Source organism: Homalodisca vitripennis, chromosome 3 (assembly GCF_021130785.1).
Source record: "Homalodisca vitripennis isolate AUS2020 chromosome 3, UT_GWSS_2.1, whole genome shotgun sequence".
NCBI lineage: Eukaryota > Metazoa > Arthropoda > Insecta > Hemiptera > Cicadellidae > Homalodisca > Homalodisca vitripennis.
The window spans coordinates 104,360,923-104,381,311 of record NC_060209.1 but is presented as its reverse complement, the minus strand read 5'-3'; the positions used below and the strand labels follow the sequence as shown (position 1 = coordinate 104,381,311).

At 33.9% G+C, this 20,389-nt stretch overlaps 1 protein-coding gene across 1 annotated transcript; it reads right to left on the bottom strand.

Annotated features, from left to right (window-relative positions):
* Positions 1-267: 267 nt before the first annotated feature.
* Positions 268-14,140, bottom strand: LOC124357267 (H/ACA ribonucleoprotein complex subunit 2-like protein). The gene is made up of 4 exons (XM_046808840.1): positions 13,786-14,140; positions 7,010-7,083; positions 3,233-3,234; positions 268-552 (listed from the first exon to the last, which is right to left on the bottom strand). Exons 1-4 carry the CDS (start codon positions 13,952-13,954, stop codon positions 321-323), a joined length of 477 nt encoding a protein of 158 aa, XP_046664796.1. The 5' UTR covers positions 13,955-14,140; the 3' UTR covers positions 268-320.
* Positions 14,141-20,389: the final 6,249 nt, after the last annotated feature.

Below are 20,389 nucleotides of genomic sequence, written 5' to 3'. Positions count from 1 at the left end.
AATTTTATGCCAATTCTAAAATATTTATTCTCAACTCTATTTCCTTTCGTAAGTTTAAATTAGTGTGGTAATTGTATCTGAAAGTAAACATGTTTTCAATCATTTTTTTCATTCAACTTAAAAAACCAATTGAATATAAAAACAAATGATTGAAAAGGCAGTTGTGAAATTCAAATGGTTATCCCAGTTTATTGTTAATTCACAAATGATTATTTCATTAAAAATATCAAAACCGTATTTAAGATCAAAAGGGTTATAAAAAGAAACTTTTTTAAGCGTAAAAATAAATTTACTTAAAAAAATATAATTATATGATAGAACTACATAATATGTCCCAGTTTCTTGACCTCTTGGAAACATTCGTCGTAGAGCTCCTTATAGCTGGGGTGCTCTTTGACCAGAGCCATAAGGCAGCTGTTGGAGAAACCCACCGCAAGTGCTAAGTCATGTTTGGAAGGTATATAGCAGTATGGGATCTCCTTCTCCTCACACACTCCTGGCATGTGACACATCACATCCACTGGCGTCACATCTCCCGCAAACACAACCAATCTGGAACAGTTTCGTCTTATATAAACCAACACAGCAGAATATAGAAAGATGTGATAAAATGTAGTGAAAGAATTATTGTATAGACAAAATGCCCGAAACCTGGCAGATGGACTACCCTTTTACCTTTATCCTTGCAAAACCTGAGACAAGGAATGCAAAAGATGAGTTTTTAAACTAAAAATTATTAATTTTGGTCTTTTGTATATATTTTTCCTAATTTTAACACAACCGTTTAGACCTAAACTAATTTGTTTATTGAACAAATGGAATACGTTTCTCAATGCAATAAAACTTACAACTCTACCACCCATTTATGTTTTCTGCAGTACAAACGTTTTGACTCATAACATGTAGGAGTAAACATCCTCTCACATAATGTGCTATCAACTTTATCTTTCATATTTCTACATTTATGAGTAAAAAAAGTTTTTAATGGACAAAACAAGAATTTTAATTTTGTTGGCAAACTGGGCAACACAAGAAAATCAAATTATGAAATTCTTTAAAATAGAGCAGAAAACACATTATCTGAGAGAGTTTATCGGCATGACACGTTTAGGACCGATTATACAAATTACCATTGAAGACTATGGTTATCGTAAGTGAAGATTATTCTAAAATTTTAAAATATTATGAAAGTGGACAAAAGGAATATAAATCAATCTACAAACATAAGACTAGGCCCCTTGTAACTTTTAAGGTTAGCATTTCGGCAGATAAGTGGGGAACAAATCAGAGTTTTGGCCTACAGGGGTTTATATTAAAGTCTTTAAACACACAAACTTGGAAAGCCAATTCAGTGACATAACTGTGAACAGTGATGTAGGTGCAGTCACTACAAATTCTGGTAATTTAAATGTAAAATCTCCGAGGCTAAATATTGTCAAAGTAAATAGGCCTAGTCTATCTCGGAGTGTTTGTGAACTGGGCTTCGAATCTGAACAGCCTCTAAATGTCTTGTATTGGAATGTACAGTGTATTACAAACAAAATTGATTTTATAAATCTAATGGCTAAAACACATCAGTCTGATGTAATGTGTGTTAATGAACACTGGCTGAAAGAATATGAAATCAGCAACCTTGCATTTCTAGGTATTGTTGTTGCATCATATTTTTGTAGAACTGTTAAAATTCATGGTGGATCCTTAATTTTAATTAGAGAGATTCTAGACTTTGAAGTGTATGATAAGTCCATAATTTTTGCGGAAGAAATTGACTGTGAAGTATCCGCCGTGATATTGCCTGGCTTGAACACGGTTATTGTGACATTATATCGATCACCTTCAGGTAATATAAATTCTTTCTTTGACAAACTCCATTCTGTTTTCACAAGTGTGCATGGTGTTAAACTTAACATTATTGTGGCTGCAGATTTCAATATTAATTTTCTTAACTCTGATGAATACACTATTGAGTTGCGTGACCTTATAAGTGATTTTGGCTTGCACATCACGGTACGTGATATCACTCGACCGAGTGGAACCAGTTCAGGGGGCTCTTGTATAGACAATCTTCTTACGTCAATTCATCCAGATCGTTTGACTGCTACAGTCATTATTAACATTGTGGTATCAGACCACAATGCAATTTTGTTTACTGCTCATTTGGAGTCTCATGAGGATATGTCTAAACGTAGTAATTAAAGACATTAAAAGACATTTATTTATCCTTCGGCAAGTCACATAACAAGCAATAGACATCGTCAATACTAGAAAACTATTAGTTGACTAATTTGTCACAAGAGTGTTTTAAAAACTTAATTCTATTAAGAATAGTACTCACTAGCCTATACACAATCTAGACTAAGTGTTAAAATTAAATTTAAAATATTCTTCTAGGTTGTACAGTGGATTATTTACAAGCCATTCATGTAATCTCTCTGAAAATTTACGATGGTTTAAATTTTTCCAAGACACTGGTAACTTATTGAAAAGCCTTATTCCCATGTTTTTATGGTACTTCATTGATTTTGTAAGTCTTAATCTAGGCAGCTCAATTCTTTCTTGGTTTCGTGTATTATGAGAGTGTATGGCATTTCTTTGTGTATAAAGATGCAGATTTTTCTTTATTACCATTAATACATCAAAAATATACAAATTTACAACAGTTAAAATGTTTAATTGCCTAAAAAGAGGTCAACAGTGATCACGCAGATTAGAGCCAGTTATGATTCGTATAGCTTTTTTTTGTACAATAAGAACCTTTTGAATGCCTATTCAATTACCCCACACAATTAAACAATATCTTATAATATACTTTCAAAAAATGAAAAATTGGCCATTCTTAAATATCTTGGAGACACTTTATTTTTAAGGTTTGCAAGTAAATAAATTACTCTAGACAATCTCTTACAAATATAGGCTATATGAGTTTTCCATGACAGATTAGAATCAATATTTACAACCTAAAAGCTTCACTGTACTTAATGAATCTAAGAGATCTTCTGTTTTTAAGGTTACCAACAGATGCTGTGTTTTTTCTTTATTTAGGAATAGTCCATTAGTTTCAAACCAATGAGTTGCCTCTAACAATGTGTTTTCTGAAATTATTTTTAGCTGATCCATATCATTATGATAAGATAACAATGTTGTATCATCTGCATATATTGTAGAGTAACAGGACAAATTATTGCTTAGGTCATTAATTAAAACTAGAAAGAGTATAGGCCCTAAAACAGACCCCTGAGGTACTCCTAACTTAAATTCTAAAACTTCAGACAAACTGCCATTGTGGTCGACCAATTGCTTACGCTCTGAAAGATATGACTTCAAAATTTCCAAATCTTTGCCATAGAAACCATAATACTCCAACTTACTCAATAAAATTACATGGTTGACTGTGTCAAATGCTTTACTCAGGTCACATAAGGTGATCTGGGCAGCATTTTTACTCTCTAAGGTCAGTAAAAGTTGATTAATTAAGCCATCAATGGCATGTGTAGTTGATATACCAGGACGATAACCATACTGACTATCATTAAACAAACCAGAAGACTCAAAATATTTACAAATTTGTATTTTAAGAATTTTTTCTAAGACTTTCCCTATGACTGGGATACAAGAGATCGGACGGTAACTGCTGGGTATATCTGGATTACCCTTTTTAAAGATAGGTACCACTCTAGAAAACTTTAAAACTATTTGGAAAAACACCATCATTTATACATCTATTAAAACAATAAGTTAATGGTTCAATAATTACCGAAGCAACCTTTTTTATTAAGTCACTGGACAGTCCGTAGACATCTCTGGATGAAGAATTTTTTAACGAAATTATTATGTTAAACACCTCATTCGAGCTAACTGGTGAAAAGACACAACACGAATTGGCTGACACCAAATTTACACTTTTAAGACACTGCACTGCACTCTCCGGGGAAGCTTTGACTTTTGAACTTATATCTTCTACAGCAGTGATGAAATAGTTATTGAAGTCATCAGGCTGGACGCTGCTACCAAGATTGTTGACCGGACTGCGTTTAGCTGTTTTATTTATGATATTCCAGGCCGCTTTACATTTGTTGTAAGAATGTTCAATTATTTCTTCATTTTTCTGTATTTTAGCCGCTCGTAGTGCAAGTCTGTAGTGTCTTTTCAGGTTCTTAAATAATAGCAAGAGCTGATCGTTGCTATATTTATTACACATGTCTTTACAAAGTAGTATTTGGTTTCTTCATTGCTGCTAGCTCCGGTGAATACCAACCAGTTGAAACAGAACTTTTTTTAAAACTCATATTAGCTGTACTAGCTTTTAATTTTTTAGCCTTCTTGAGTGGAAAACTAGTCTCAAATAAGGTCAAAAATCGTTCGAAAAAATTTTCAAAGCAGTTACTAGCTGTTAAATCAGGTGAAAAAGACTGGCACCACTGTTCCTCTTCGAGGAGTTGCATAAAGTAACTTATGTTCCTGGGAGTAATCAATCTAACGGTTTTTAATTGACTAGGCCTATCATGTGTGTAAGAAATAGGCTTACTCACCGAAAACTCAAAATGTAAGGCATCATGATCAGATAAAGATGGTCATGTGACTTCTGTAATATATTCATGTGGTTTCAAATTGGTAATATTGTATATATATATGTGGTAATTGGTAATATTATTAGACCTCTAATAATAGTTTTAAATTAGTCCATTTTGTAAATCTTATAAACCAAATAAATTGGATTAGTGTTTACTGCTCCAAAGGTGATGTAAATAGTAAATTTAAAATATTTTTTATCTATTTTTATCGGCATTAAATACTTCTCCACTTAAATATATTTCGAATAAAAAGAAAAGTGTATGCTGTAAATGGTACCATGTGGGACTTATTAAACTAAAACAAGAGTTGGATAGGCTGTATTTTTTAATGACTAGCTGTTCCACTGGCTGCGAGACTATAAGGGGAAAGTACAACCAGATGAAAAAAATGTATAAATCTAAAATAAGAAAAGCTAAATTTTAATTAGCCTACAACAGTAGTCTTATTGATAACTCTAAAAATAAGACAAAAGCTGCATGGAATGTAATGAATCAAACGCTTAATGTAAATAGAAAGCCTGTATGGGCTAACTTCTGTAAATTTTAATGAGTTTTTTATCGAATCTGTTGATAATATTAGTAATAATATACCACCTAGCAATAGTGATTATCATCTGTATTTTAGAGCTGTTAGTTCAAATCAAAAACAATGTTTTTACTTTCTCTTTGGAGGAATTCACTGAGGAAAGTGTGTACAGAGCGATTTGCAACCTAAGCAACAGTACATGTCTTGATATATGGAATAAATGCTCCTATTCTTAAGATAGCTGCTAAATACATTAGTAAAGTCTTAGCTTATTTGTTTGATGAGTCTATAAGTCAGGGTGTCTTTCCTGATATTTTAAAACAAAACAAGGTTATTCCTGTTCATAAAAAAGGTGCCAAAGATGAACCAAAAAAAAATTTACAGGCCTATCTCTACTGTGCCAGCAGTGTCTAAAATACTGGAATCCTTAGTGCATACTTAACTTGTAAAATATGTAGAAGGAAACTGTCTGTTATCTGCTAAACAGTTTGACTTCAGAGCGAAACGTAGTACCATTGATGCAGTCCAAACATAAATAAATGATTGTCTAAATGGAGTTGAAAATAAAGACTGCTCAATCTTTAGATCTTTTGACATAGAAAGCTTTTGATACTGTTGTACATAGCATTCTAGTTGATAAGTCAGTTGTTTATGGTTTTACTGATGTTTACTGCGAAGTTTTCTAGATCCTACTTAACAAATAGATATCAATCAGTGTTTCTAAATGGTTCATTTTCTCCGTCTTTAAATGTTAAACATGGCGTACTACAGGGCTCAATTCTGGGTCCGATACTGTTTATTTTGTACATATGACCTGCCTTTTAATTTAAGTTCTGTTGGTGCTAGTAGTTTGCTGATGATTTCGGTGTGTATGTTAAAAAAAAGAGCCTTGAAGTCATGAGATTAGTCTTAAGCCAGCATACCAGAGTAATAAATGATTGGTGCGCTGCTAACAAGCTTTGTATTAACATGGAGAAGGTTGTTGACTTACCTGTTAGTTTAAGTCACTTCGATGTTACCAGTAGTTTAAAATTTCATGGAATTAATATTCAATCTAATTTAAAATGGGAAAATCACATAAACATCTTATCTACTCGTGTTAGCAAGGGTATATTTGTACTTAGTTTACTGAAAGATGTTGTAGGCACAGATACCTTATTATGTGTTTATTATGCATACATTCACAGCCTATTGTCCTATGGCACTTCCCTCTGGGGAAATTATCATGGAGCTCAGAGACTTTTGTGTTGCAAAAAAGGTCCATCAGATTAATATGTGGGGTATCAGCTACAACACATTGTAAACCTCTCTTCATAAAATCAAGAATTCTTTCCCTGCCATCTATTAATGTATTGTCTGTTTTAATGTATATAAGAAACAATTTGTCTACTCTTGAGGATTACACCTCAGTACATGAACACAACACACGATACAGGCAACATTTGGTGACAAAGAGGTGTTGTTATACTCTCACTCAAAATAGTTTTGTCTACCAAGGGATTAAAATGTACAATAGTTTACCACAACATCTTAAGGTTCGGCCTGTAAATAAATTTAAGAATTGTATTAAGCTTATTTTATTGGATGAATGTCTGTACAGTGTTCAAGAGTATTATGACATAGACTTTCTTAATTATTGACTGTTATTAATTGTTGTAACTTATAATTGTTGTAACCATAATTTATTGTTGTTGTTGTTGACACTTGTCCTGCATTCTGTAATGTGTAATGACAAATAAAGGAATCTGAATCTGAATCTGACCATGCGAATAAGAGGAACTCAGAACGGAGTCCTGGTGTACCCCACTTACAACCTGTTTTAAGATCTGACCAGTAAAGCAAACCGAGGTGGTCAGAAATATGAGGCTGTATCGTTTCACAACTATACTATGTTTTAGTGAGGTAGACTTACCCTGTTTTCTCCCTTCCGTATTCGACTCTGAACATCTTTCAAGCCAAAGCGAACATATGCTTTCTCTTCCTTTGCTGAAACAAATCAATTAATTATGGGAACAACATTTTATTTCCATAAGCTATGTTACTCTTCAAATAATTTTATTTGCTTATCTCATGAAATTGATTTGTATAATTCAATACAATATTAACTATTTATTTCCGTTCATGTGAAAGTTTCTTTAATTTGTTTGTTTATTAATTTCTTTGCTGCTGTAAAATATACAATAATTTCTAGCTTACAACAATTTAGCTTCACTGAAACTTATGTATAACTTATGTTTTAATAACATATTGACAGTTGTCATTGTTTACTTCTTTTTTAAATAACTCAATTTTTACTTCAACTTTACTATAAAACAAAATTTTCATCGGTATAATGTAAATTTTATATTTGCAACAAGCAAAATGATATGCAATATATAAACTAAAAACAATATTTATTTTTGAATTAACATACCTATCAAAAGAAAATGGCTCAAAAATTTGATTTCTGGCTTTCCCACTAAAAGTTTACTGAAAAACATTGTAAAACTATTTACGAAACCTTAACATTATAAGGCTTATTACTGTAAAATTGTCTAACTGGCTTGTGACAATTCATGTTCAGTTTCACTGAATTTGGAAAGTACTGGGCCCTAGGACAATAATTTTAAGAGATACATAGACCTTTTAGGAAGGCAAGGAAATTATACTATAAACAACTGCACTGCTTTGAAGAAGTCTTAAGTTCTCAGTCCACCATATATTATTCAGCACCTGTTCACTCTATGGAATCCCAAAGTCAAAAGAACAAGAAAACTTGATCCCAGAATAATCTAGAATATGGAACAAGTACAGACAGGTAGAATATACAGACAAATCCAGGTACAAAGTTTGACACCTAGTACAGGCAGATGACAAGACCAGTTGTAGTTATGATTAGTAAAAAGGCTCGGTCGCTTACCAGCCCGACCACCAGTAAACAAAACAAAAGAGGCAGACACCACATGCTATTCTGAACTTTGTGTACACCTCATTATATCCACATGGTAAAAAATTAATACATTGGTTAATGGTAAAAATGATAATAACTACTATTTTAAATATTGAAACAATGGACTAGAATAAAAGCAGTTCCAAAACCAAAGGTCCACAGTTCACAAGTGCTCTGAAATCTCAGGATAGTCAGCTAAGGGTCCAATAATACACAAGATTTAAAAAAATATGTTTTTAAAAAATGCATGAATTTATCCATTATTTGACCCATCCAGAATTTTACATTTAACAAGTTGATGTGAGCAGTACCAGAGAAAGTGAGAGATTGAGAGTGAGGGATTGAAAGTGAGAGATTGAATCTTTCTACTGTATGTACCAGTCAGTGCCCTGTCATCCCCTACACCACTGAACCAATTCCAACATATTTCACTGGAAGCCTATCATCTCTATTTGTGTACTACATATGTACAAGTAGTAATGGTGGTAGTGCACTATGTTGTAAAGAGCATCCATAAATTTCAATTAGTATAAGCAAAATTAGTGCAGTATGATTAATTTCAGTACTGTTACATTTAGATGGTGTATATATCTAGCTTTTATTCGTATTCTGTGATTTTACAGGGTTTCCTTTTGTTTTACCCGTAAAAATGGCTTTAAAGTGTAAATACAACAGTGATTATATCCAGCTCGGATTTTCAGCTATTAAGATGAATAAGCAACTTGACCCAGTGTGTGATTTGTTCTGCTGTTCTCAGTTAATGAACCCTAGAACTGGCAATGGTATTACTCTATACTGGCGGCTCTATTTCAACAACCACACAAATGTCTTTTATAATGTACCACATTTCTTACTGTAAGTCCAAATGTAAACAATTATGTGTAAATATATTTATATACTTGGAGAATATTGTAATAACAATAACCTAATGTTTCCGTGTAAATAATTTTAACAAAATCTTTTTAACTATTATTTGTAAATAACAGTTTTACATCAAAAATGTAAATGTATATTATACATTATATTGAAATATTACTCCATGTGAGAAAATTAGTTCCACTTGTAATGTTCTATAACTTTGTTATTTGTCACTTCCAACCATTTAAACCTTCTATTGTTTTGTTTACGAGGACGATAGCAATAGGTAATAATGCAAAATTCGTATTTAACCAGCCTTATACTGCAGCCATGGAGGCTATACAGTCATTGAAGGCAGTAAACAAAAAACTGGTTGGTATGAACCTAAAGAAAATACCAACCAGTAAAATATAAAATTCTAAAAGCCTGATCACAAATATTCACTAAATATTACAAACTCACCTATCCATACTAAACCATCCAAAACAATGAAAGAACACTATCTTCAGGTAGAGGACAGTGACTGTCACATTTGAAAAGGATGTAAAAGTCTATGTCGAACTAAAGACAACAAAATAAAAGAACTAGTCTTCCTAACACAATCAAAACACTTGATAGAGCATCTACGACACGTCATATTATCTGTAGGTAAAACATATTTTCACTTATAGAAGTTAAATCCATTGTTCTTAAAACTTACTAGCAAATAAACACAACACAATGATTTAATTTGACAACTCAAATACAAAATGGCTAATAGCGATGACAAAACACAAGCGGGGCGGGTACGATAAGCGGATACGGTTTTTTTATATCGAAATTGGCAAACGATATTACTTACCCATAACCATCGATACTGATTGATTATTTTGAACAGTAAACTTAAATAATCTACATTAACAGCTGTAAACACTTTCAAATAATACGCGTAAGGTAATATTTAAATTTAACATAAGTAACATATTTTGCTTATTAAAAAATGGCGGTACTTTGGGATTATACCGACCACACCCAGACATGAATCGTTATTGACATTTTGCTTCTACTGATTACTAGATTAGCTTAGAACAATATTTCGTCAATATAAAACAGGAATCGTCTTATCGCAAACCCCTCCCCATCCTCAGATAGAGGTCAAAGTCGAGCGGTCTAGTAGATAACGTGATTGCAGAGTCTCGCCGTGCCCGTTCAGCTGGTGCGTCGCTTTGTTGTACTTCCGTGTTTTACCTCTACATTTCTCCAAACACAAAAATTCAATAAAAACAAACATGATCAAACTAAAACTAAACTCTTTATTGAAAAAAACACTCAAAACTTGTTTTTTATTCTTGATCACACTCCGCCACCCAAAAATGCGAGTGCCATGCCTTCGCGCTGATGTCAAAGAAAGAAAAAACATCCCTCAAGATAGTACCTATCAGTAAAATATCAAATTCTAGAGGATCTTATCAGAAATATAAATTGAATTGTAATGAAAATGCAATTATGTACCGTGCAAATCTTGTGATGCCGCGTGGCCTGTCGTAATCGGGATTCTTGAGAAAGATAAGATGACATATTGTTGTATTGTTGTACCGTGTGTGACAGCGACAACAATACCGATCACAATGCCTGGAAATGCTTGTAAGTTTGTAATTTTGTAATTAAAGAGTTGTTTTTTCGTTCTATCATGTTTGTTTCTATAAATTTATATTTTTGTGTTCTTCATACTGGTGTGGTCGGTATAATCCCAAAGTACCAAAATGGCAGTCAATTTTAGAAAAATGCAAAACATTGCTTTGAAATATAATAAGACATGTTTTACGTGGTTTCAACATGTTGGCCTCATACAGAAAAACCCATTATATGAAATTTGTAGGAAATAAAGAACTCTAACTGTGAGAGGAGCAAATATGGTTGTCTTCAGTTTTCCTAATTTTTGTAATAATAATTTGTTTCATCACTGTAAATATTAAATTCATATTTTAATATAAAACATATGATTGTTATTGAAGACTATAGATAATTTTATATCGATTGATGGTCTAGGATTTGAGATACGAATATTAGGTATTGATGATTACATTCTTTGATATAAAATACCGGGTCTGCTTATCGTACAATACCCACACAGGCCTTTATTTCTAAATGTACTACGCAGCAAAATCTGATCAAACATAATTCGGTACTTTAGGATTATACCGACCACACCAGTATGAAGAACACAAAAATATAAATTTATAGAAACAAACATGATAGAACGAAAAAAACAACTCTTTAATTACAAAATTACATCAATCAACAAGCATTTCTAGGTATTGTGATCGGTATTGTTGTCGCTGTTATCTTATCTTTCTCGAGAATCCCGATTACGGCAGGCCGCGCGGCATCACATGATTATTTAAGTTTTTTGCACGGTACATAATTGCCTTTCCATTACAATTCAATTTATATTTCTGATCAGCCCCCCTAGAATTTGATATTTTACTGATAGGTACTATCTCGAGGGATGTTTTTCTGTCGTTGACATCAGCGCTGGGCTTCGGCAGCACCTTCGGCACTCGCATTTTGGGTGGCGGAGTGTGATCAAGAATAAAAACAAGGTTTGTGTCTTTTTTCAATAAAGAGTTTAGTTTTTGTTTGGTAATGTTTGTTTTTGTTGAATTTTTGTGTTTAGAGAAATGTAGGAGACTGCAATCACGTTTTCTACTAGACCGCTCGACTTTGACCTCTGTCTGAGGATCGGGAGGGGTTTGTGATAAGACAATTCCTGTTTTATATTGACGAAATATTGTTCTACGCTAATCTAGTAATCAGTAGAAGCAAAATGTCAAATAAAGATTCATGTCTGGGTATGGTAGGTATAATCCCAAAGTACCTATAATTCAATAACGAGATAAGCTAATAAGATGTGCAAGTTATTGGTAAACAAGACTGAGAGCACAGAAGAAAAAAAACAACAATCAAACCTCATCATCGAAGTAGAACTTGCAAAAGTTAAGAAAAAAAAATGTAAACTCTTAAATTATCCTCATGTGCATTTGGTAGCCTTATTCTGATCACTAAAATTCCTTGTAGGCTAGGCTACTTTTTTATTGGATATTGGTAGGCAATCCCCCATCCATAATCTCTGATTTCCTTCCATACCTTAGATTGATGGGCTATTTGGGATACAAGCTACATTTCAAACATATTATTAGCCTATGGATAATTGAACAATGTATAGATCATGCCACCTAAAAATTCTTTCAGGTAGGGTACGATAAGCGGACCCGGTTTTTTTTATATCGAAATTGGCAAACGATATTACTGAATCACAACCATCGATATAACCGATCGTTACTAGGCCTATATTAATTATTTTTAACAATTAACTTAATCTATATCATCAGATAATACACATAATTTGTCAAGAGAAATTCAAGATATTTCCATAATACTAAGACAATTATGACTTTGTATAAAACTATGATAAGAAGTAAATTAGAGTATTGTTCTGTTATCTGGAATTCAATAAATGTGTTAGAGTGTAGCAATTTAGAGATAATACAAAACAAATTTCTTAAATTTTTATTTTACAAACAACATAATTATGTATGTCCTTACGACATGCCCACTTCTAATTTAAGGGAAATGTTTGAGATTAAAAAATTGTCCATAAGAAGGGAACTAGCCTCAATAAGTTTTTTATGTAAGTTACTTAATAATTCAGTTGATAGTTCGTATTTGTTAAGTCACATAGGTTTGCATGTACCACATCATATATTTAGAGAATTTAATTTATTTGCTTTACCTACATGTAGAACAGTTTCTCATTATAACTTTCCTTTGTACAAGACTCTACGGTTTCTTAATTTAAACCAATTAAACATAGATATTTTTAATGATAATTTGGAAAATATTTTAAAGATATGCAGCAACCTTTTATTTTGATTTAATTTATTGTTCATTGTAGAAGTGTATGTGTACAATGAAGCAAGTTGTTATTTTTTTAAATTTTATAGAGTTCATTTATTTGTGTTGTGTAAAGAAATTTTAATATCAATTTGTGTAACTGCCAGCAGTTTAGTTTAGTTTAGTTTGTTATGTTAAAGTTCATATTAAGAGTACATTAATTTTAGTTAAGATAGCTGTTTTGGGAATAATTGAAGGTTTTGTACTTTTTTTGTGCTATATCATGTCCTGTAGCTGTCATGTAAAATTGAAAATAAATAAATAAATAAATAAATAAATAAATAATCGTACTGAAAAACGTATGTGAAATTTGTAGGAAAGAAACAGCGGTAAATATTAAGATCAGCGACTACCGCTCCAATCGCCGTAATTTTTTGCATACTAACCGTAATTTCACCGAAAAAAATAGTCCCGATTATCATTACATCACTACATATAAAAACCAGTTTTTTCGGCAGCACAATGTTAGCAATACAAAACACATAAATAACAACCTGTGAAGTTAGTATGCAAAAAATAACGGCGATCAAAGCGGTAGTCGCTGATCTTAAGATTTACCGAAACAACTGTAACTGTGAGAGGAGCAAATATAGTTGTCTTCAGTTTTTCTAATTTTGGTTGTAGGCCTAACAATTTGTTTGATCACTGTAAATATTAAATTCATATTTTAATTTAAAACATGTGATTGTTATTGAGGACTATAGATACTTTTTATATCGATTGATAGTCTAGGATTTAAGATGCGAATATTAGGTATTGATGATTACATTCTTCGATATAAAAAAACCGGGCCCGCATATCGTACCCTAGAGCTAATGTAATTATCCCCACTAGAAACTGACATTTGTCACTGAGCCTAGCATACTATATCTAAACATAGCAAAATGCAAATATTCTTAGAAAAACTGTCCAATACACTAGGCTATGTTAGTTGAAATAATAGAAGTAAAATTAAATTAATGTTTTACCTTTCCTTATTAATTTCATGAGTTTTTTGTTGAGTTTCTTTGGGGCCATTGGTTGAGCTATAGCACTGACAAATTTTAATTTATCTTCGTATTTTAACTCTCGTCCTTGTTCTGCATTTTCATCGCCTGTTGGTTCGACTTCCATACTGTCTTCTATTTTACGCCCCATATTGTATTTTTAAACTGATTTCTTTCAAAATACAAATAATAAAGTTATTTAACACTCCAAACAACCCACAAACAAAAAGCACGAGGGCAAACGATTACCACACTAGCACGCTACTCTTGAAAACATGTGACAACAACAACAGATTTACATTTGTCTAGTCCGCCGGTCCCGTCGGCCGTCAGTACAGTACGGGTGGTAAACCAAATTTCATTCCTCTGTCCATTACTCAATTCCGTTCCTTTCTTAGATGGAAGTAACTTATTACAAAGAGATATCTATACTGACGGGACTTATATTATAACAAACTATTCGAGTCAAACCGAAAACATGATTTGGTTATAATTTTAATACCTCACGGTTCTTTTCCGTTAATTCACTACCATTAGTTTTATGGTCTGGAATTCCGTTAATTCACTACCAATGATGTTTCACTCTCTTCACCTCACGTTAACTCTCTCTCTCTCTCTCTCTCTCTCTCTCTCTCTTCTCTCTCTCTCTCCTCTCTCTCTCTCTCTCTCTCTCTCTCTCTCTCTCTCTCTCTCTCTCTCTCTCTCTCTCTCTCTCTCTCTCCTCTCTCTCTCTCTCTCTCTCTCTCTCTCTCTCTCTCTCTCTCTCTCTCTCTCTCTTCTCTCTCTCTCTCTCTCTCTCTCTCTCTCTCTCTCTCTCTCTCTCTCTCTCTCTCTCTCTCTCTCTCTCTCTCTCTCTCTCTCTCTCTCTCTCTCTCCTCTCTCTCTCTCTCTCTCTCTCTCTTCTCTCTCTCTCTCTCTCTCTCTCTCTCTCTCTCTCTCTCTCTCTCTCTCTCTCTCTCTCTCTCTCTCTCCTCTCTCTCTCTCTCTCTCTCTCTCTCTCTCTCTCTCTCTCTCTCTCTCTCTCTCCTCTCTCTCTCTCTCTCTCTCTCTCTCTCTCTCTCTCTCTCTCTCTCTCTCTCTCTCTCTCCTCTCTCTCTCTCTCTCTCTCCTCTCTCTCTCTCTCTCTCTCTCTCTCTCTCTCTCTCTCTTTGAGTTTTAAACGATACTACCACCTTTAAATAAACACAAAAATGCATTCTGAATGTTTTTTAGAAAAGCTGATTGAAATTTTGCAACTTGTACTTACTTATATTTTTACCCCTGACCCAAATTGGATTTTGCTGGTAAAAACTACCCTATTAGGAGAGACAGAGGTCTGAGTTTAGGGAGAGAGCATATACTTCAATCTTTTCAAAAACATATAAAATTGTTCCAGGCTATAAAATCACAAACAAGTCAAGTAAACAATTCCTTGGTTCACTCTTAAACATTTCGTTGCAATTTATCATTTTCAGTGGGTCTGACTAATTTGTTCATTTGGGTCAACAACCTACAATAACCTGTTGACCAGGTATTAAAAATTGAGATATCTTAATAAAACTTGGAACGAAGAAGTAGGTTGTCAAAATGTATTTAAATTTGAAATCGATCAGATTATTTTTAGGGCTAACTTTTTCGCCTGTGTGTGTACCCGGGTTGATAAGTTTGATAATATATTTAAGTTCCCATATATTTGGTATGATTGTTTTTTAAGTTTGGGTGCAATATCAGTGGCGTAGCGACAGAGGAGCGAGTGGAGCGACCGCTCCAGGGCGGGGGCGACAGGGGGGCGGCGGGCGGGCGGACGATAAAATTGCGGGAAGCAGCCCCTTCCACGCGCATCACGGCCGCGCAGTGTCTTTGTGTCAGTCAGTCTGTCATTGACCTTGGCTGAGACAAAAGGCGTCCGTACAGACCCACCGAGTGATTGACTTACTTCAATTTACCTTTGCGTAGTGATTGCAGATTTAGCGTTAGTGCAAAGTATTGATTATATTATTTATTTTGTTGTGATGTGATTTGTGTGGTGTTGATTTATTACCTTTGGTATATAATGTCAAAAAAACTAAGTGGTGCTGAGTATCGGAAATGAAGGTTAGAGAAAGGTCACGCAGAATATCTTGAACTTAAGAAAGTAAAGAAGTTATCTACCTACTTTTCGAGGGACACTTCAGTAGTTGCAGTTTCTCAAGAACCCACTTGTAGCTCACAAGTACCTACAAGCGATGAGGACTTGGAGCAAACACCTGTAGGCTTACCTGAAGATGCAGAAGACCACGTCCTTCTTCAGGAACCTTTTTCTAAGGTAGGCCTAGTTAAAGCTGAAGGTACCGATTGCGAGTTGAACCTTAAAGAAAATGTAACAGTTGTTATAAGTTCTTCTGATAAGGGTAATTTAGAAAACACTCTTACAGCCGAACAAAAACGGCAAATAATAAAATTAGGCCCTCATCAGCCTAAAGGGCCATTTTCAAAAGAATCAGAAGGGAGAAATAAAAATAGGGGATTTGACGAGAAATGGTATTTTCAAAAGAATAAAGAAAACCAAATGAGAATAAAACGTAATTGGTTATGCTATTCAAACATCCTCAATGTGTGCTATTGTCAGCCATGCTGGATTTTCAATATCGCCTATACTGATGTGGGATTTTCGAAAGGTACGTCTGATTGGGCACATTTAGGTCGAAACATAAAATACCACGAAGAAGATTCGCAAAGTCATGCAATTGCGTGTGAAATATACTATCGCTGGCAGTTAGGCCTACCAGTTGATAGTGAGAATCTGGAGGAGATTAAAAAAGCCACTGATTACTGGAGACAAGTTTTAAGGCGAGTGGTGGACATCATTATTACGTTAGCTACAAACGACTTACCACTGAGAGAGCACAGATTGTGTAATGACGATGAAGATGCAACTAAATCGAAAGGAAATTTCCTTGAGATAATACATATCCTTGCAAGATATGACCAGGTCCTTGCAGATTTAATTAAGTTACCAAAACGTAGTGTTAACTACCTTAGTCCTCAAATTCAAAATGATCTGATCAACCTGATTTCCAAAGAGATAAAAAAAAAATCAAGGAAGAAATGAAAAAAGTCCCTATGTGTCTATTATCTTTGATACAACTCAAGATATAGCTAAAACCAACCAGCTGAGTACAGTGTTTCGTTATATAAAGATAAAAACTGATGAAGGCGACAGGCCAGTACAACTAGTCATAGAAGAAGCGTTCGGGGGCTTTTTGGAAGTGGAAAGCCAGAAATCAGAATACTTATCAAATGTTGTTTTCAATATCATAGAAAAGTATTCAGATATATCTAAAGTTCAAGGGCAAGGCTACGATGGAGCCGCTAATATGAGTGGTATATATTCAGGCCTTCAAACAAGAATAAAACAAAAAAAATCCTGCAGCTAAGTATATTCACTGTTGTGCTCATACCCTTAACTTGGTAATCAACGATTCAGTATCAAACATTCCTGAAAGTCTTTATGTATTTTTTAAAACTATATCAAGATGGGCACTGTTGACTAAGTCGGCTATGTTACAAAAAAACCTTAAAGAAAGTGTGTCCAACAAGGTGGACTTCAAGAAATCAAGCCGTCGACGCTCATCGATGTGGTTATTTTGACATAATGAAAGTACTGACTTTCCTAACGTTAGAAGGTAAAGACCAAGAAGAAGTAAACCAAGCTAAATCACTTTTGAAATATTTTGAGCAGTTTCCTACAGTAATATTGATAGTTATTGAAAGTGTGTTGCTTGAAACTATGGACATAATTTCTAAAAAACTTCAAAGTACCGAAGAAGACTTGGAACACGCAACAAAAATGCTCGTAAATCTCAAAACAAAAATTAACAAACTTAGGAATGAGTGGCAAACAGTTAAAGCAGATGCAACTAAGCTTTGTTTGCAATGGAAAGTTGTACCACATTTCATTGACTCAAGAACAAAAAAGAAGAGAAGAATGTTTGATGAAGTGCAAGTTGATGACCCTATTAAAGACAATGAGAAACGTTTCCGGGTTGAGGTGTTCAACCGTAGCCTTGACATAATCACAACACAGCTGACAGAGCGTTTTGTGGCTGTTACTCACATTACTAGTAGTTTCCAATGTCTGAAACCTTTTTTAGTTGTAGCAAGTGATGAAGAAATCTTAGAATCAAGCAAAATTTTGATATTAAACTACCAAGATGACGTCTCCCTTAACTTAGGTCCACAGCTTGTAAGGCTAACAACTTGTTTTTTAAGTCGCATGGAAAAAACTCAAAAGTAGGCTAAAAGGGATCTTGCAGATACTTTAATAGTGCGTGCTCAAGTTGGTTCCAGCTTTCCAGATGTTGTGAATGCTTGTTTGATTTTTTTTGACACTACCTGTTGCAACTGCAAGTGCAGAGAGATCATTTTCAAAACTTAAACTGATAAAGAACTATCTTCGCAGCACCATGTCCCAAGAACGTCTGAGTGCCTTGGCAACCATATCTATAGAGCGCAGCAGAGCCAGGCACATCAACTTGGACGACACAATAACACAGTTTGCTAGCATGAAGTCACGAAAGAAGATTAGTTAAGTTAGTAATATGCGAGTTGGTTTTGTAACTACTTAACTACTATGTTCACGTTTTAGATAATGTGCTCAAATTTAAACTAGGGTTTTCAATACATATTTATTAAATATATTGAAATTTGTACCTCATTCCAAACCCTATGGAATTGAATTGAGATTTAAATACATATTGCTATACACATAAACTAGGTCTCTTACAAGGAACAACACTTTATAAAGAATAGTAGACTGTAAGTTATTATAAAAAAATGATGTTTGGTCAAAGACGCCTTACATTGCTGATGAAATGATGGCCAAGAAACGTTTGTTACGGTAGTGAGGTGAACTGTCGGCACTGATTGATCATGTAGGTAAAAGTTGGGGAAGGGGCGCCAGCGACTGAGTCGCTCCATGGCGCCAAAATCCTCACTACGCGACTGTGCAATATGTTTATTTCGGGTTAGATTTTAAGATTTTTGAGAAATAGTGCTTAATCATTATTGTTAAAAAAATCTAATCCAAGGGCTCCCAAGTCAAGGTACCTGGTACCAAGAGTAGTGTAGTTTGCAAAACATAACAAAGTTTCCCATTGGGATCTTCTTGGTTATGACATTTAAATACAAAAAGAAAAGAAGAGGATCCAGAATAGAATGAAAGAACGGTTTTAATTTTTAATTGGGCTGTGCTTAAAACCACGACTAACCTAATACTTTTGTTCTCCTCCGTAGACTAATAGATATAGTATCGGCTCTGTTACTGAGTGATTACAGGTTCAAATTCCGGGAAGGCCCCATCATGTAAACACACGACATAGTGTAGTGTACTTTGCTATTTAAAATACATCAGTTACATATTATTTTGGTGTTAGAGGTTAAGAGGATGATGGTTTAATTTGACTCATGTCATATTTTGCATGTGTAGGAGCATTTCTAGTTCGAATTAATTTTACAGTATTTCGTACGCCATAGCATGGTTTGTTGTCCCGACCAAGAAAATATAAATTCATAGGTTTCATAGGAAAATACTTCGGTTTGATTCTAGGCCTTGGCATATAATATTCTGGTCTAAGAAGTTTCTGCGGCCTATTTTATTTTTAGTATTGTAGTGTCGATGGAAATAATATAATACGTAGAACTGAAAAGAAAGTCTCGGTCAAAAATTATCTATTTCCATCAGTTTGAATTTAATTACGGTGCCACTGTTGAATTTGTTCTACTGCCCCGATTAAATAATTATATACGTATGTAATTCCCTGAAATCTAATTAAGTCAAAAAGCATTTACTTAATTCTCATGTTATTTACTTTCAGTCTACGATATTTCCAGTCACATATTTACGTTTACTTTGTTCTCCCGATTAAGAAAATATACATATATAGGGAGGACTGAAAACCCTATTACAGCCCAGCGCAAAATCCTACCTACTTCTCATATGAGGGGAAAATCCTTATTAAGTTCACGCATCATTTCAAAGTAATAATTGTTTATAACGCAAAGCGTTATAGAAGTTCTATTCTTCCTCGGACTGTATTTAAAGCATGTTACTGTTCATTTCTCTGTTTTTCCAAGCCACTGTTAAAATAGGATTATTACAATGCCAAGGAAGCCCACAGTTCCGAATATTTTAAGTGAAAACATTCACAGCTTTTTTCATTAAAGTACGTTAAAGCAGTGTTTAAATAGTATATGCGATGCATTAGATGTTTAAATTTGTCACTGGCGCAATTTGGAGTAAACGTTAGGTATTAACCTTGTCTTTGATATCTGCATCACTACTGATCAAGCACTGCTCTAAAATTTAAATTGCTAATAAATATTTGTTTCCTTCATAAACTTCAACTAAAAGTGTCAAAAGCTGTTTAATGTCGGTTAAATTTTGATAATGAAACGTAAATATTAAAATTATTTCATCCGAATTACAAAATATTTCAGGTAATTTTTTAGATCCTTTTCTTCATATAAACCTACCTCAATTCTATGTGAATTAACAATGGTTACCTATCGGTAGGAGATGTGATTCGTACTGACACTAAATTTGTTTGTGGGAGTCTGATCAAAAGTA

Bases quoted from the DNA above. Each gene is read 5' to 3' on its own strand.
- LOC124357267 (XM_046808840.1), bottom strand. From the start codon at position 13,954: ATGGGGCGTAAAATAGAAGACAGTATGGAAGTCGAACCAACAGGCGAT. The intron at 7,084-13,785 runs GTAAAACATTAA...GATTTGTTTCAG, and splicing joins CATGAAATTAATAAGGAAAG to CAAAGGAAGAGAAAGCATAT.